Source organism: Salvelinus namaycush, chromosome 11 (assembly GCF_016432855.1).
Source record: "Salvelinus namaycush isolate Seneca chromosome 11, SaNama_1.0, whole genome shotgun sequence".
NCBI classification, from domain to species: Eukaryota; Metazoa; Chordata; class Actinopteri; order Salmoniformes; family Salmonidae; genus Salvelinus; species Salvelinus namaycush.
The window spans coordinates 20360440-20376676 of record NC_052317.1 but is presented as its reverse complement, the minus strand read 5'-3'; the positions used below and the strand labels follow the sequence as shown (position 1 = coordinate 20376676).

At 40.0% G+C, this 16237-nt stretch overlaps 1 protein-coding gene across 2 annotated transcripts; it reads right to left on the bottom strand.

The window, feature by feature from the left end:
* Positions 1–8262: 8262 nt before the first annotated feature.
* Positions 8263–14986, bottom strand: LOC120055553 (exocyst complex component 3-like). 2 transcript variants are annotated; one of them, XM_039003427.1, is made up of 13 exons: positions 14887–14986; positions 14206–14370; positions 13828–14047; positions 13013–13694; positions 11369–11486; positions 11040–11165; positions 10701–10801; positions 10448–10558; positions 10220–10361; positions 9991–10113; positions 9686–9847; positions 9109–9230; positions 8745–8949 (listed from the first exon to the last, which is right to left on the bottom strand). In XM_039003427.1, the coding sequence occupies exons 2-13, from the start codon at positions 14347–14349 to the stop codon at positions 8745–8747; spliced, it is 2256 nt and encodes a 751-aa protein (XP_038859355.1). In that variant the 5' UTR covers positions 14350–14370; positions 14887–14986. The 2 variants fall into 2 exon arrangements, with proteins under 2 accessions (XP_038859356.1, XP_038859355.1); XM_039003428.1 differs by lacking the exon at positions 14887–14986 and having other exon boundaries at positions 8263–8949; positions 14206–14349.
* Positions 14987–16237: the final 1251 nt, after the last annotated feature.

Below are 16237 nucleotides of genomic sequence, written 5' to 3'. Positions count from 1 at the left end.
TTCAGTATTCTGTGCAGATTTATGGAGCATAGTAAAATGTGTAAGCCAGAGACATCTAGATATAACTAAGGCTATTACTTATTTCACTACATTGGGCAACAATTCAATGTAACAAGCAGAAACAGAATCGTCCTGCCAACCATTGAAAATGTATTCTGTATACCAAATGCATTGCGCATGCTTCCTCTGTCACTTAAATTCATCTGTTGTAGCCTATTTAGATCATGACTGAAGCCAGTGAAACCCTGTTGACCAGACACAGTATACTGTTTTTTTTTTTTTTTTTTTTTTTTTTTTTTTTTTTGGGTGGATCAGCTTAATATTGCGGAAAGAATGTTGCTTCCAATGTAATTGTCTGCATCATTTCCAATCCCCCATATTTTTTTGGGTAAATATATATATCCATACACGCATGCATACATATATACATATATACATACACATACCTATATAGACATACATACTTTTTTAAAGAATATACCTTTATTATTATTCCCCGCAACCCTACCACCGCTCCCCCAATTGGAGTAAACTAATAAACACTTCTGCTTTTACCTTCAATTTATACATCTTATACCTATTTTACAGACACAGACTACTTTATAATAGTTCTCTCTTGTTTGTTCTTAGTCCTTCCTCTATTTCTGTTGTCCATCCAATTTTATTTCCACTTGTAACTGTGCTATTTCACAAAAGCTCCGCACCTATACACATTTCACAGATCCCGTATGCCCTACATTGTTTATCTTGTTATTAGTCCCACCCTTCAGTTCCACTCAACCCTTCCCATCTATCTTCCAACATCATCCATTTCGGATTTTTATTTGCCATATATTTTTCAACTGTGCTGTGATGCTTCACAAAAGATTTGAACCTTCCTATTCTCATAGCTTCTACAGATTGTAAATTAAAAATAAACATTTTTGCTAAAATAATTATTATATTATTGATTGATTGACTATGGCTTTTCAAATCCCCCAGTATTGCTATCTGTAGCGTTAGTTCTAGGCAAATGTTGCAATTCTTCAGCCATTCCTGGACCTGTGACCAAAAACGAGCTACATATGGACAATACCAAAATAAATGGTCTAATGACTCTGCCTCCTCACAGCAGAATCTACAGAGCTGGGAAGATTGTATACCCCATATATATAACATTCTATTAGTTGCAAGAATTTTGTACAATAATTTAAATTGAAAAATTCGAAGTTTTGAATCCGGCGTTGTTTTGCGTATCAATTCATAAACCATGTGCCATGGAATGGGTACATCGAACATCTCTTCCCAACTATTTTGCAATTTATATGGCACAGCTGTCAGTTTTTTGGTCCTTAAATGAAATTGGTATATGTTTTTATTTATCACACTTTTCTTTAACCATTTATGTTCTTTAATACAGGGCCGACATACAAGTTCCTTACTTTTTTCCCCTTCTACTTGCCTCTTCCATTTTTGTGGTAATGCTGCAATTAATTGGTTGTAATTTTGGGTAGAGCAGACATTTCCATATGTCTGTGTGAGCTGCATGTGTGACATAACTCCACCAGTCCTATTTATGATATCATTCACAAAAATTATACCTTTTTTAAACATTTCTTCGATAAATACAGTTTTTTTATCAATTACTATATTTGAATTTAACCACAATATTTGTTGTACTATTTGTTCCGTCCTTTCAGGTGGATTAAACTGAAATTGCAACCAACTTTCTAAGGCTTGTTTAAAAAATAAGGATATTTTGGAGATTATTTCCTTTTCAAACAACCGAAAGTGAGCAGGTGTAATCTGAATAAAGGGAAAAAGGCCCTTCTTGAACATAGGATGAGACATTCGTACCAATTTACTAGAGAACCAGTTTGGATTTAAGTATAACTTTTGTATGACTGATGCCTTTAGTGAGAGGTCTAATGCTTTAATATTTAATAATTTCTGCCCTCCGAATTCATATTCGTTATATAAATAGGCCCTTTTAATTTTATCTGGCTTGCCGTTCCAAATAAAATGGAATATTTTTTGTTCATATAATTTAAAAAGCAGGTCACTAGGTGTAGGCAAAACCATAAGCAAATAGGTAAACTGTGATATGACTAAAGAGTTAATCAGGGTGATTTTTCCACAAATAGACAAGTATTTTCCTTTCCATGGTAGCAAGATCTTATCTATTTTTGCTAACTTTCTATAAAAATTTATTGGAGTGAGATCATTTCTTTCTTTTGGGATTTTTATACCGAGTATGTCCACATCTCCGTCAGACCATTTAATTGGTAAACTACATGGCAATATAAAATGTGTATTTTTTAGTGATCCAATACGTAATATGGTACATTTATCATAATTTGGTTTTAATCCAGAGAGGATAGCAAAGGTATCTAGATCCTCTATGAGGCCGTGGAGAGACTCTAGTTGTGGTTTTAAAAGAAAACATGAATCATCAGCGTACAATGACACCTTAGTTTTTAAGCCACGGATTTCTAATCCATTAATATTAATGTTTGATCTAATTTTAACAGCTAACATTTCGATGGCAATAATAAATAGATATGCCGATAGTGGACAACCTTGTTTTACTCCTCTAGATAGTTTAAAACTTTCTGAGATGTAGCCATTATTTACTATTTTACACCTAGGGTTACTATACATAATTTTAACCCATTTTATAAGAGATTCCCCAAAATTGAAATATTCTAGGCATTTATATATAAACTCCAGTCGTACTTTATCAAAAGCCTTTTCAAAATCAGCTATGAAAACCAGACCTGGTGTCCCCGATATTTCATAGTGTTCTATTGTTTCCAGTACTTGCCTTATATTATCTCCAATGTATCGTCCATGTAAAAAACCTGTCTGATTAGGATGAATAATATCTGACAAAACTTTTTTTATTCTATGCGCCAAGCATTTTGCTAGGATTTTTGCATCACAACACTGAAGTGTAAGAGGTCTCCAATTTTTTAATTGGACTGGATCTTTATATATACCACTTGGGTCCTGTTTCAGTAATAACGATATCAGACCTTCTTGTTGCGTGTCTGATAATCTACCATTTATATAGGAGTGGTTAAAACAAGCTAATAATGGTCCTTTGAGTATATCAAAAAAAGTTTTGTATACTTCCACTGGTATGCCATCCAGCCCTGGAGTTTTCCCATCCTTAAAGGCCCCAATTGCATCAAGCAGTTCCTCCTCTGTAATTTGGCCTTCACATGAGTCTTTCTGTACAGATGTTAATTTTACATTATTAATAGGAAAAAAATCCATACAATTAGTTTCAGTTAGTGGAGATGGAGGAGCCTGAAACGAAAACATATTCTTAAAGTACTTTACTTCCTCTTTCAAAATATCATTTGGTGAATCATGCGTGACTCCATCATTTGTAACAAGTTTTAATACATTTTTTTTGGTAGCATTTCTATATTGAAGATTGAAAAAGAATTTGGTGCATTTTTCCCCATATTCCATCCAGTTCGCTTTATTTTTATAATGTATTACACTGGATCTTTCTTGAATAAGTTCCTCCATTTCTTTTTGTTTTTCCTCTAACTTATTCTGTGCCTCTATGGTACTGTTTTTATTGCTATCTAACTGTACTGTTAGTCCTTCAATTTCCTTTGTTAATATGGACTCTTTTGATCTAAATTGCTTTTGTTTTATAGATGAGTACTGAATTGCATGGCCTCTAAAGGCACACTTAAAAGTGTCCCATACAATAAGGGGATCTGCTGTACCTATGTTATGTCTGAAAAAGTCAGTTATAAAATCTTCTGTCCTAGTTCTAAACAATTTATCATCTAGTAGACTTTGATTAAATTTCCAATATCCTCGCCCACGTGGAAATTCTGTAAGAGAAATATATATGCCAATTATGTGATGATCCGACCGCATTCTGTCCCCTATCAACACTTTTTTAACTTTTGGTGCCAGAGAGAATGGTATAAGAAAGTAGTCAAGACGACTAGCTTGATTCAGCCTCCGCCATGTATATCTCACTAAATCAGGGTATTTAAGTCTCCATATATCCACTAATTCCAATATATCCATGACATTCATGATTTCCTTAAGTGCCTGAGGGTGATAGTTTGTAGTGTGATTTCCTTTCCGGTCTATAGAGGTATTTAAGACCGTATTAAAATCTCCCACTATAATAATAGAGTCTAGTGTTGCTTGTAGAGTTGATAAATTCTTATATATATTTTCAAAGAAGCTTGGATCATCATTATTCGGATCGTATAGGTTAACAAGCCATATTTGTTTATTGTCCAATAACATATTTAAAATAATCCATCTACCTTGAGGATCTGTTTGGACAATTTGCACATTTGGATCAAAATTATTGTTAATTAAAACCATCACCCCTTTTGAATTTCTTTGCCCATGGGAGAAATATATTTTGCCCCCCCAGTTCTTTTTCCACAAAACTTCATCTAAAACTGTTGAATGGGTTTCCTGTAAACAATAGATATTATAATCCTTCTCTTTTAGCCAGGTAAATACTGATCGTCTTTTCTTATTATCTGCTAAGCCATTACAATTGTAACTGGCTATACTTATTTCACCACTTACCATAATGAGACACACCTTTCATTCTTTTAATCAGAATATATTTTTGTAAACGTACTATTAAAAAGTAACATAATGATTGAGTGTCTATATAGTTGTACCATGATATTTGCATTTCTACTAAGTAAACCTCCAATTGGTCCCTACTATTCCACCCGCTAAAAGGCCTCATCTCGAGATGGCTTGTCATCCCAATGCCCGGTAGACCACCCTCGACCCCCTGTATCCCATAGCCCTGAACCGACTGGGATCCATTCTTTGAAAAGAGCATACAGTGCCATTTACCGAATTGAAGAAGATCAATTACCATATGCATTTCCATTGCCCTCACCTCGATTTGTATTATATATATCTGTGGATCATCCTCTATTGTCCCTAACATCTTTTACTTCTTCCTTCGCAACAGTTGTGGGATACACACATACACCCACACACACTCAGCCCTTACCCCCACACAACCATAAGCTCACTTTCTCAACAATTGCACCATCCCAGAGCCCAACTCAAGATGGGTCATGATTTACAAATGCACTTGCAGTTGCAGCTGCATGAGAAGGCCTGCAAGACCGCACAAAAAATTAGCAAAAATTGAGAGATTTATTTACCATTGTCATATCCTAGATAATGGAGGTCAAATGTACACCATATTCCTGAAACACCCACAATACGGCCACCCGTCATGACCATGTCCCCACGCATCTCCATGCAGTCCGACTTTGATTTTGTGCCGCCAGGGCCACAATAATATACCCCCTCTCTGAATGTCCGAGTGTGACCCCCTCCCCATGGGTTACTGCAGCTAGTGTTGCCAGCACTGCCACTGCCTGGGTGGGGGCACCCCACCGGAATCCCCACCGGCTAGGTACAAGGTCGTCAAGGTTCTCATTAGCAGCTTTGAGAATTTCCTTGTATATTATGCTCTCCCTTATTGGGGCTTTGGCTTTGCAGGACCAACCCTGCCAAGCAGGCTCAGAATCTTGAGGGGGCAGTGCTGCTCTTGGTCTCTGACCTCATTTTAGCTGCATACAGACCGCTTACAGCGGGCACATAAAACAGTTAGGGACTTCTCCTTAGTATCTGGGTCATTCAGGTGGGTGTCTAGGGTATAGTGCCATGGACCGTACCATTAAAATAGGATAATAAATAATTAGATATAATTTATAAAAAAATAAATAAAAAATGTAGTTCTCCATGATAGGACAATAAATAAATAAGACGTATAATTCATTATAAAAGTATATCCATCATCTGAACAACATTGAAAGCCCTCTCATACCCGGCTCACAGCAATACATTGGCTCTGGGATATGCAACCATTTCATTACTCACTCACTCAACTTTCCAAACATAACAAATAAAATAAAAAATAAACACAAACCATACCATCCACACATACTGTGCCTTCTGTTTACTTAGTTTTTATCTTCACTATGTTGAATTAGTGCTTGTGTGTTCAATTAGTTATATGTGAAGATTTATAGAAAAGCTATATTTTTTATTGTATTGTTACAATCAGTAACCGGGCTTGAATTGTGTTTATTTCCCTCGTCTATGAGAACTTTGTAATTTTTAAAATAACCATGGAGTAGTCTTTGTGTCTCTGAACAACTGGTTATCAATATATAGTTTATCAACGACGAGAGCTACTCGTTTCGCTTTTAATCTATTTTCTTTGAAAATTGGATACAGAACTTTGCGCCGTTCTGCAATTTCCTTCGGAAACTGATCATTCATGCCAATTTTGGTCCCAGCAAGTCTTTTACCCAGGCTTTTAACCATTATTTTATCTTTAAATGAAGCAAATTTGGCAACGATTGGGCGTTCGTACCTCTGCCCTCTCTGTCCGAAGCGGTGAACGCGTTCAAGTTGGATTTTGTCGATAACTTCGCGTGGAATCTGAAGCGCTGTAAGGAGGAACTCTCTAACTATAGATTCAGGAACTTCTTTTTCTTGGATACCTGTAAGTACCAAATTCTCTCTCATGGATCTAGTTTGTATGTCTAGTAAGGTTTCCTTCAGAACGGTGTTCTCCTTTTTAATTCCATTCATTTCGGTTTCAATCTTATTGACTGTCCCTTTTAGCGCGTGTGTTTGCTTCTCCAATGTCGCAGCTTTTTCATCACTCATCTCTAGGCTTGCCTTCAACTCTTTTATATCCTTACTAACTAATTCAAGTATACCCAGTTTGTCATTTATTGATTTTAACAGATCGGTTTCGACCTTTACCATTCCGGGTGGTGAGAATATTAAATCATCAGTGTCTGTAGAAGAGTCACGTTTTCGTTTTGTAATCGGTTCCCCTGTCTTACTCTCCGTCATGTTTGGTTGTTGCCTGTTTTCGTAATATTTGTCGATAAATGTCTCTAGTTTTAGGATTTGTTTTGTGTTATTGTCCAGATTGAAGGTTATCACTCACCAGATTAAGTAGTGCTAATATTTTAGTCTAATTTAGCAGATATTTCGAATATTATGTTTTATCTTGAGGTGCTCTACATAAATCCCTTCAGTCCGCCATTACCCTTACGTTACCTTTACGTCATACGTCACAGTATACTGTTAGCACTAGGAGTTTTTCTTGGAATACTCCAAAGTCAAAGCAAGGTTTTAGTAGCCAGCCATTGGCGCTGTGTGTAAGGAAGAGTGGTGGATCAGTTGAGTGACTGATGACTCCGTGATAGAGCTGCCAGGGGCACGTTCAGCAAGATGTAACGTTCAGATAGAAGTAAGCTATGTAGAGTAAAGAATCACATCAGCTCTATTCATAGCCTTTTTATCGGCAACGTTCGGCCCAGTAGTCTCGTTTGAACCCGGCGTGTATGTCATCCAGGGTTTCGGGTTGCTGATGCGTGTGCCATGCAAGAGCACAGTCTCCAGTCAGCTGCAGCCCTGCATGGTCTTGTTTCCAGTCACAGCATGGCAAACGCAGCCCTCTCATTGGAACACACTGAAGCATATGGAGGAAATGGAAAGACATGTTTAGTATCCCCATCGTACCTGATCCCGTATCAACTGTAAACTTAATGTTAAGTTTGGGACAACCTCATTTTAATTCTAATGGAAGTATACAAATGACATTTTAAATCTCAATATCACAAAGCTACCCCCAATCATAGCTTGGAGTGGGTGTTTCTAAGCTCACAGAGAGCCAATGGGACAGAGCCCATAATAATTCTGAATGGTCACGCAACATTCTGATGGGACTACCACTGAAAAACTGGCCCCACCCCTCCCCTGCAGTTGTCACTGTGGTCCCCCCTCTCCTTCCACTAGGCTGTGCTACCCGACCCAGGGTGATGTGTCCCCTCTGGCTGTTTGTGCCTTTCCCCTTCCGCTGCTCGGTTAGTCACAACAGATAGCGTGCAGCCTGATTAAACATTTAGAGATATTACACAGGCAGGGAAAAAGGAGAGTACCCATACCTCTTAAATCAAGAGGCAACATGCTGCAACAGAGTCACACACGGAGAGAGAGCAAGATTAATGAAGGAGATCTCGATCGTATTGTTGTGAGGAAGGATGCAGTAGGGCAGGCAGACAGGTGCTTCTGCAAAGTAATGTCTTAACTGAAGCTTTTTCACAGCAAGCCTCAAATGAGCTCAGCCAACCAATTCAGGGTTTCCATGTGTGAGTGCACTGTGCAGTAGTTTGGCATGTTTCAGCGTGTTAACACCTCTCCCTGACAGAAGAGTAAATTAGGAAAACAGACTGACAGGGGAAAGGATTTATTTAATAGATGTTCTAACAGACATTCAGCATCACGCACTGACAAAGTTTCTTACTGGAACAATTTCTGTTCATTGTACATGGAGGGGTGGGTGGTGAGTTCCCATTTCAGTAACAAAACCGCTTGTTAGTGTTCGACGGTTGTTTCATCAAGTATCATACGCTTACAGATCCTCAAGGACTACAGTCCAAGCCTTTCATCGGATGTCAGTGGAATCGGATTCACAAGTGCAAAAAGTGACAAATCTGGATTCGGTGATTTTCTGCAGTCTCTTTTCTTTGTGCCTTGTGAGCCAGGGTTGTAATCTCTAGGCACCAAACAAAAAACTGAAACAGGGAGGGACTATCCGAACTTGTCCAACAAGGAATGCTTGTTTTCGTTTTCTGTTGCAAAACATTTTGCTACGTTGTGCATTAATGAATACGACCCAGATGTATCTCTCCATCTTTCTCCAGACTGGTTATTTATTTCAGCAGTTTGTTGGCAGTGGCGGCCATAGAGGAGGACATGGAGGTCATGGTCACGGTGGGGATGGTGATGTCCTTGAAGATGGGCTGGGTGATCCCAGCATAGGTAGGCTTATTCTGGTTCAGCGTCTCCATGATCATCTGCTTCATATCTCGGCTGGCATCCCCTCTCATCGCCAGTAAGGCCACGATGTGCTCCTCCCTATGGGCCAACAGAGGACAGACACAATCAGACACCTTTGATAGCAATGGCTATCATAGAAAATCTATAGTAGTAACGAAACATTGTATACGACTGGAGTAATTTCTACAGACAAAATTGTTCTATCTAGCCTGTGTGTTCAGTGGGGTATGATCTGACCTGATGTCAGGGTATTTGGACACCAGCGTGGAGACCTCCAGGTAGAGCAGGGTGGGGTCTGTGAGTTTGAACACCTCGGCTATAGCAGCGATGGCATCACACAGCCGGTCAGTCTCCTCACCCTGGAAGAGGACAGAGACAATAACTTAAAGCATTACAAAACACACACTATAAATACACTAATTACTGTAACAGTGGATGAGATTATCAGAGAAAAGTAGTCTTCATTACATCAAATGACTGAAGGAATGAAACGTACAGTAAAACATCAAGAGTCAGGGAATTTAGGACTCTAATTCAGTGTTTCCCAAACCTGGTCCTGGAGTCCCCCCAACAGTACAGTTTCTTTGTAGCCCTTGATAAACACACCTCATTCAGCTCAATGAGGGCTTGATGATTAGTTGACTAGTTGAATCAGGTGTGCTTGTCCAGGGTTACAAAACACGTTACTGTTGGGGTACTGGAGGACCAGGGTTATAATTGACTAAAAGAGGTATCAAGATGCTAGTGGTTTCTAATCCAGATTTCTTTAGGGGGAAAAACCTGCTACTGGAAGATTTGACGTAAAACCACTCACAGCAGTGAGTTTCCTGAAGAGGAACTTGAACTGCTCAGCCTCCTTAATCATCCTGTCTGCTCCCTCCCTCCTCTCATCTGCATTCTTGAAGGTGATCCGTTTCTGCATCACAGCCTTGATATACTCCACCACCACCCTGCGATGGGCCTCGCTGGTCATCTCCTAAACATATCACACAACACACTCAGTCACATACACAGGATGTACATGACAAACTGCTCTCAGTATGGATTTCTCCATATCAATCAATTGGCCAAGCCTTTCATTTGATATGATGATATCAATTGATTGATTTCGCCATGTACCGTATTGAAAGGCTTCTTGATCTTGGCGAAATCGTTGAAGTAATCCTCGACTGTCACACAGATAGTGTCCACTGCATGGGTCCCAGTCAACCATTTCCTGGTCAGCAACTCATTGAGATGATGCTGTAGAAATCAAAACCATGGAATGTTACCACAAAATCTATATACAACATAACCGGATTCATGGCAAACATTCTGACAGTCTTTAAATATTAGACTAAGTTCTGACCTCCAAATCTAGGAAGACTTCATCCAATAGAAACTGGCAGCCATCTTTGGCCACGTCGTTCAGGGTCTTTTCTATGGCAGCATCATTCTGGGTGGACTCCGTAGATTTAAAGTATTTCTTCTTTAGACTGTTAATAGACTCCCTAGGGGCAGAGGTATGGTTAGGTACACATTAGCCACATTAGGTTAGAGACTGAAATATTTACAGAGAAATCTCAATGGGACTCACTTGAATGTATGACAGTTGTTTATAATGGCGATCATGTATTGGACGTAGCACTGAGGGAGCTGCCGGTCTCTCAAGTGGTTCTCCTTGTAGGCAATCGCCTCTTCCCTGTACCTGAACAGAAATACAAGACAATTGTAGATGTCAAATACAGTATATCAGGGATGGAATGCTTTGTAATGCACCTTTACTGCCATCAATGTAAACGACTAAACACTACACAATTACTAACACAACATTATGAAACCCTTGTTACCTGACGAGAAATGAATTCATCTGTTTTAAACAGAGCTTCAGGACCTGCTCTTTGAATGTCTCATTGATCTGGGCTGCCACTTGGAGATTCTGCTCAAACATCTGATGAGGACAGCAGAACAAACACGTCAGATGATGACCCCCCCCCCCTTCCAATAGACTTAAAAGTACACACTAGTGACTCACTGTAGTATTTATTCAGCCAATTCTAAGATCCCCATTTTGTTATATACACATTGTCTGGTATAGTAACCTTACTGTAGTAGCAACTAGTCCACTTAATCTCTAACCCACAACTGGTCTCAGGGTGATGCCCCAGAGAGGTGGATACTGGTTATACCTGGAAGACGATGGCAGGGAGGGTGGTCTGGTAGTACCCGTCTTGATCTGCCTCTGGTTCTGTCTCTTTAAACCAGTCCTTCTTGTCTGTCTCCAGAGCCTTGCGCAGCCAGCCAGTGATGTTGGACTGTTGAAGGGTGAGAGAGGGTCAGCCAGAGCCCTGTTACCTTTGTCTTTAACAATTCATGAAACATTTCATTAAAGGCGGATTCCCTTGTAAAGACTTCAAATGACAAATCCAGGTTTACAGACGCAGAGACTGGGTTGTATATCTGACAAGAGCTGTCGTAGAGTATGTCACTGTTATCATAGTGTGTTGTCTGGACTTACAGTGAAGGTCTGGAGGTATCTGCTGAGCAGCTCATCCACCACCTCCTGAGGCAGCAGAGGATCCATCAGGTTGATGTCATACTCTGTCAGCAGCTCTGGGTGACCCATCATCTCCTCACTGGAACACAAACACAGTGGGGTGTGGGAATATTGTAAGAGAACCCTGACTGTACTATACTGTTCGTGGAAATTCATATGTTGCATGTCTTTTAACGTAACAGACCGACAGACAGCTACAGACAGACCTACACACCATGGCATGCTCGTGCACATACGGCAGAGTTCCCTAACTGGCGGCTGGCGGTTTTATTCCCCCCCCCCCAAGTTTTTTGAGCAAAACAATTTGTGGAATTTTTATTGTCGGACATTTTAAGACTGTAAAAACACCAAGAAATCAGCTCCAAGTGATTTTAATTTAAGACATCTGTTCCCAAGTATTCGCACGCATAATAGAGACGTGATCATATACAAATGTAAGCAAGGTTTGAAATGACTATGTTTTAATCAAACATTATATCCGTTTGGGCTTCTTGCGGACAAATTGCAGTCTACAAATGATTTGTAATTATGTTCCGGCCCCCCGACCATCCCCTCCAGAAAAATAAAAAAATTGTCCCGTGGCTGAATCTAGTTGATGATCCCTGACATATGGCAATGCCTGAATATAAATGATATACAGATACCCATAAATATAGGCTACTCACAAGCAGTCACACATAAACACACACAAATTCACAGAAAATTTGAGTGAATATCTATAATTAAACAGCATCAGCCAATCGGTGGTTGTGGTTTCCATGGTAGCCTAATGCACAGCAGGCTGATGCTCAAGTCATAATTGGATATAAGGCTAGTTATTTGTGTTTTGAATGTGCATAAGGGAGCTAGCTGTTCATTAATCTTTCTCTGTTCAATTCTGTTGTTGCATGCGATGTGCATTCATTGGATTATTCACACCAGTTTTGCTTAAATCACATGCCATGCCCTACCTCACATGCCTGGGGACTTTAGCTTTAAATATTGAGTTAATGGCTTTTTGCAGCACTTACAAGTCCCTCCCATATAAGGAGAGTACAACAGTATTTCCGTGACTATGTTCCCCTATATCATTTTAATGATTTTGACAGAGAGTGAAATAAGTTTCCTCTCCACACACACGAGATAAGTTACCTCTCCACACAGACACAAGTTACCTCTCCACAGACACATGAGGAGAGAGGTTAAAATGGTGCCGGCCAACATTTTTACAATGGGAATATCTCCTCTTCTCTCTCCTTAGTGTTCAACTCTTCACATTGTAAATTCAAACAAGATATTCCTACAATGAAATGAACGGTATAACTATGACAAGGTCCATAAAGATATTCAGCAGCCTAAACTGGTTGCAGCAGCACAGAGCTAATGTACTACAACTCCTGCATATTGCACTCAGCTATGATTGGACTGATGCCCAGTTATCACTGATGTGACAGCAGTCACAGAGATGAAAGATCAGAGCCTCACCTATATTCAAAAAGCATGCTGATCTAGGATCAGGCTCCCCCTGTCCATATAATCTTATTCACTATTATCTAAAAGGCAAAACTGATCCTGTATCAGCACTCCTACTTTGAAACTCAGTGAACACGGGCCAAGACAGGATACCTTTTGTATGTGTTGAGGACCCAGGTGAGGAGGGACACAATTTCATTGGCCTCCAGGTCTTCAGCAGCCAGCTCCTGCACCCGCATGGACACGGCGTTGTGGTAGAGCTTAAAGAACCTGTCGAAGGTGTTGTAGTGTGGTGGGAAGCACTGCACCATCAGGTTCTTCACCACAATCAGGTCGTCCAGTACGTACTTCCTGGTGATCTCCAGCAGCCTCACCATCCACATCTTGTCTGCCTCGCGCGTCACCGACTGGCTGCCCTCGATGCGCGTGGTGACTGTGCCTTCCAGCACTTCAAACATCTTCTCTTTCCAGCTCTTGGGCCGGCCCGGGGGGATAAAGCCTGTCTGCTTCTTGCGGTCCAGCATGCGCCGGTCGATCTTCTCCTCACGCTCAATGATGCGCACCACTGAGACCAGCATGGTGGGGTCGCGGCGCACCGTTCCCATGGCGCGCTGCAGCACCATCCACAGCTGCTTGGCCAGATCGTCAGATAGGCCCTGCACCTCGCCAAAGTAGTTGCGGATCAGGTTCATGTCATGAGTGTTTTTGCTGTCCATTCGGTACTGCTCGTACATGAGGTCGTCCCGCGAACACTCCAGATCCATGAGTTTACGGTGGGCCTCTAGCAGCTCGGCCTGCTCAATCAGCACCTGGGTGTCTGCCACTATCTCAGGCACTGCACAGGAAGAGGATGATATACATGAATAATATATTGTAACAATACAGTCAGTAATTACACAAATGCACAGCGAGACAATAACAGTTTATAATTAAGTGGTATCTCTGAGGTATGTAGTTGTGTAGCGTACCTGAGAAGATATTCTTTAAGTTCTCGACGGCTGAGGCAAGCTGACTGTGTTGGACCACGGCGTCTTTTACATCTTTGAGGTTTTCAATAGTGTTGATACTCTGCCTCCAGTCCTTACTAACATCTGCCAGGGAGTTCTGGATGTCCTTTACATCCCCAAGGGCATTGTGGAGCTGACTGAGACCTGTGCGGACCCCGTCCAACTGGGACTGGATGGCAGCCTGGGGAGAGTGATACAGACCATGTAAGGTGCTTCAGGCCAGAGCCACGTATTTACAATAAATATACATACAGCTCTCATTCAGACAATAGTTAGGGCTTTATGAATAATAGGGCAGTACAGAATGTATTATGTCTTCTCAGAGTCATCATTTTCTACCTTCAGTCGGGCTTCTACTGAAGCTTTCTTGCGGGCCTCTCGCCGGCGGTACTGCTCCACTTTGTCCAACTGGTCCGAGCGCTGCAGCATCCCTGCCACTCTCTGCACGGCCGTAGCAACAGCCTCCCTGTTCGTCTCCTCCATGACAACGACGGCAAGTTGTGTCTATCAAAGATCAAGATGTTCACGAAACTGAATTTTACAAGTTGTGATTACGACCAAAATGTTGAAACGCCCTGTTGATATTAATCCGTTGGTACTGAGTGTGTGGGGCGGGTGCTCATTGCATAGCAGGGTAACGTTAGCTAGACCAACAGTTAGCTAGCCTGCTCGCTAACGCTAGCAGCCTGGCTAATGCTACTTAATATTGCTGGTATAAAATGTCAGCAAAACGTAAGCTAGCTACTACAAGCTGGAAGCAAAGACAACTGTCTCTCATAAAATGTATTTTACTGGAGTACAGTAACTATTGACTACCTAGCAAGCAGCGGCCCATTTGCAATCATGGTAGGCTTGCCATCTAGCAGCCAAACTAGCTAACGTTAGCAAGACAACTAGCTTGCTAACTAACGTTACCGAGGTCGACGAGAGGAAGGACACACACGGCCAATCAGTAAACACAACGCTATCCCGTGTACAAAACACATTTGAGATGTAAAATGAACAAATCCAATATCTTACCAACTCAAATAATCGGTTTGAATAAGTAAGAAGTCGTTCGATTAATATGATATTAATTCCAACACCACCAACTGCTTTTCCTGGTTGACAGTTCCCGAGCGCCGCCCAGCTGACTGCAGCGCGCTCGAGAGGATCATCTGTGTGCAATTTTTGGCAGAATATGCATTTCTCAAAACTTCATTTTATGATCCCTTTGATCAGTAGCTACTATGTGTAGGCGCATAAAATGTTTTTTATTTCCCCGACTGTACTAAGCACTAAATGCAAAGAGTTTATTTGCAGACACATTCTCATAATAAATAGCATCGCTTTCTAGACAGGCATCCAGCATCAATTAAATTCAATAGGCATCTAACATACAATGTAATTTTTTGGGGCACAATGAAATTATAAAACAGATGATACTATTTTGTTTATTTAAAAAAAAAACGGATAATAGTCTTATTTGAACACTGAAAACAATAAGACTATTATCCGTTGTATGATATTAATGTGCTAAATAGCGTAATATTCTATGTTAGATGCCTATTGAATTTAATTGATATCTGAAACTTGTATGACTGTAATCCTTCCTGAAAAATGTAGCCTACAGTGCAACAAGCAGGCTGTTGTATTTATTCATTGTTACACTGTATTACTACAAATCTTTTATTGTTTCACTCATGTCGGGTTGGACTGGCCATCTGGGCAAATGCCAGAAGGGCTGGTCAATTTTCAGACCAGTAATAAAAAATACACAATAAAAAGTGTTACCAAAAGTTGTTTAGAAACAAGTCTGCTATTAAATTATTACAATTTGTAGAATAGCTTTGAAAGAAAGAAATTAATTTACAGATTTTTATTTTATTTTAAAAACGGCATAATAGAATGCTGTAGAAATTTTGCAGCTATGCAGCTATGGAATATGTAAGGGAACATGTCATAATTTCACATACTGTATTTTTTTCAATCTTTTCAAAATATAATAAAACATTGGCTTCATAAAACAGAACTACAGTTCCTAACATTTCTTTTGAATGTACTACAATTTTACAAAAATGTACAAATATAACAATGGACCACGAACATAAGTTAACAGTATTGCTGTGCAATAAATTTGGACATTATTATGTTCAGATACCACCTTAGACATTAATGTGTTAAGCTGTTAAGTGAAGCTTTGTTAAATCTCAATTTATAACACTGTCTTTAAAACAAAAATGACAAAACTCACTGTTAAAATAATACATTATTTCAACCTATCAAAGAATAATTAATTAAATTCACTTTTAACAAGCAACACCTGTTAATTGAAATGCAATCCAGGTGACTACCTCATGAAGCTGGTTGAGAGAATGCCAAGAGTGTGCAA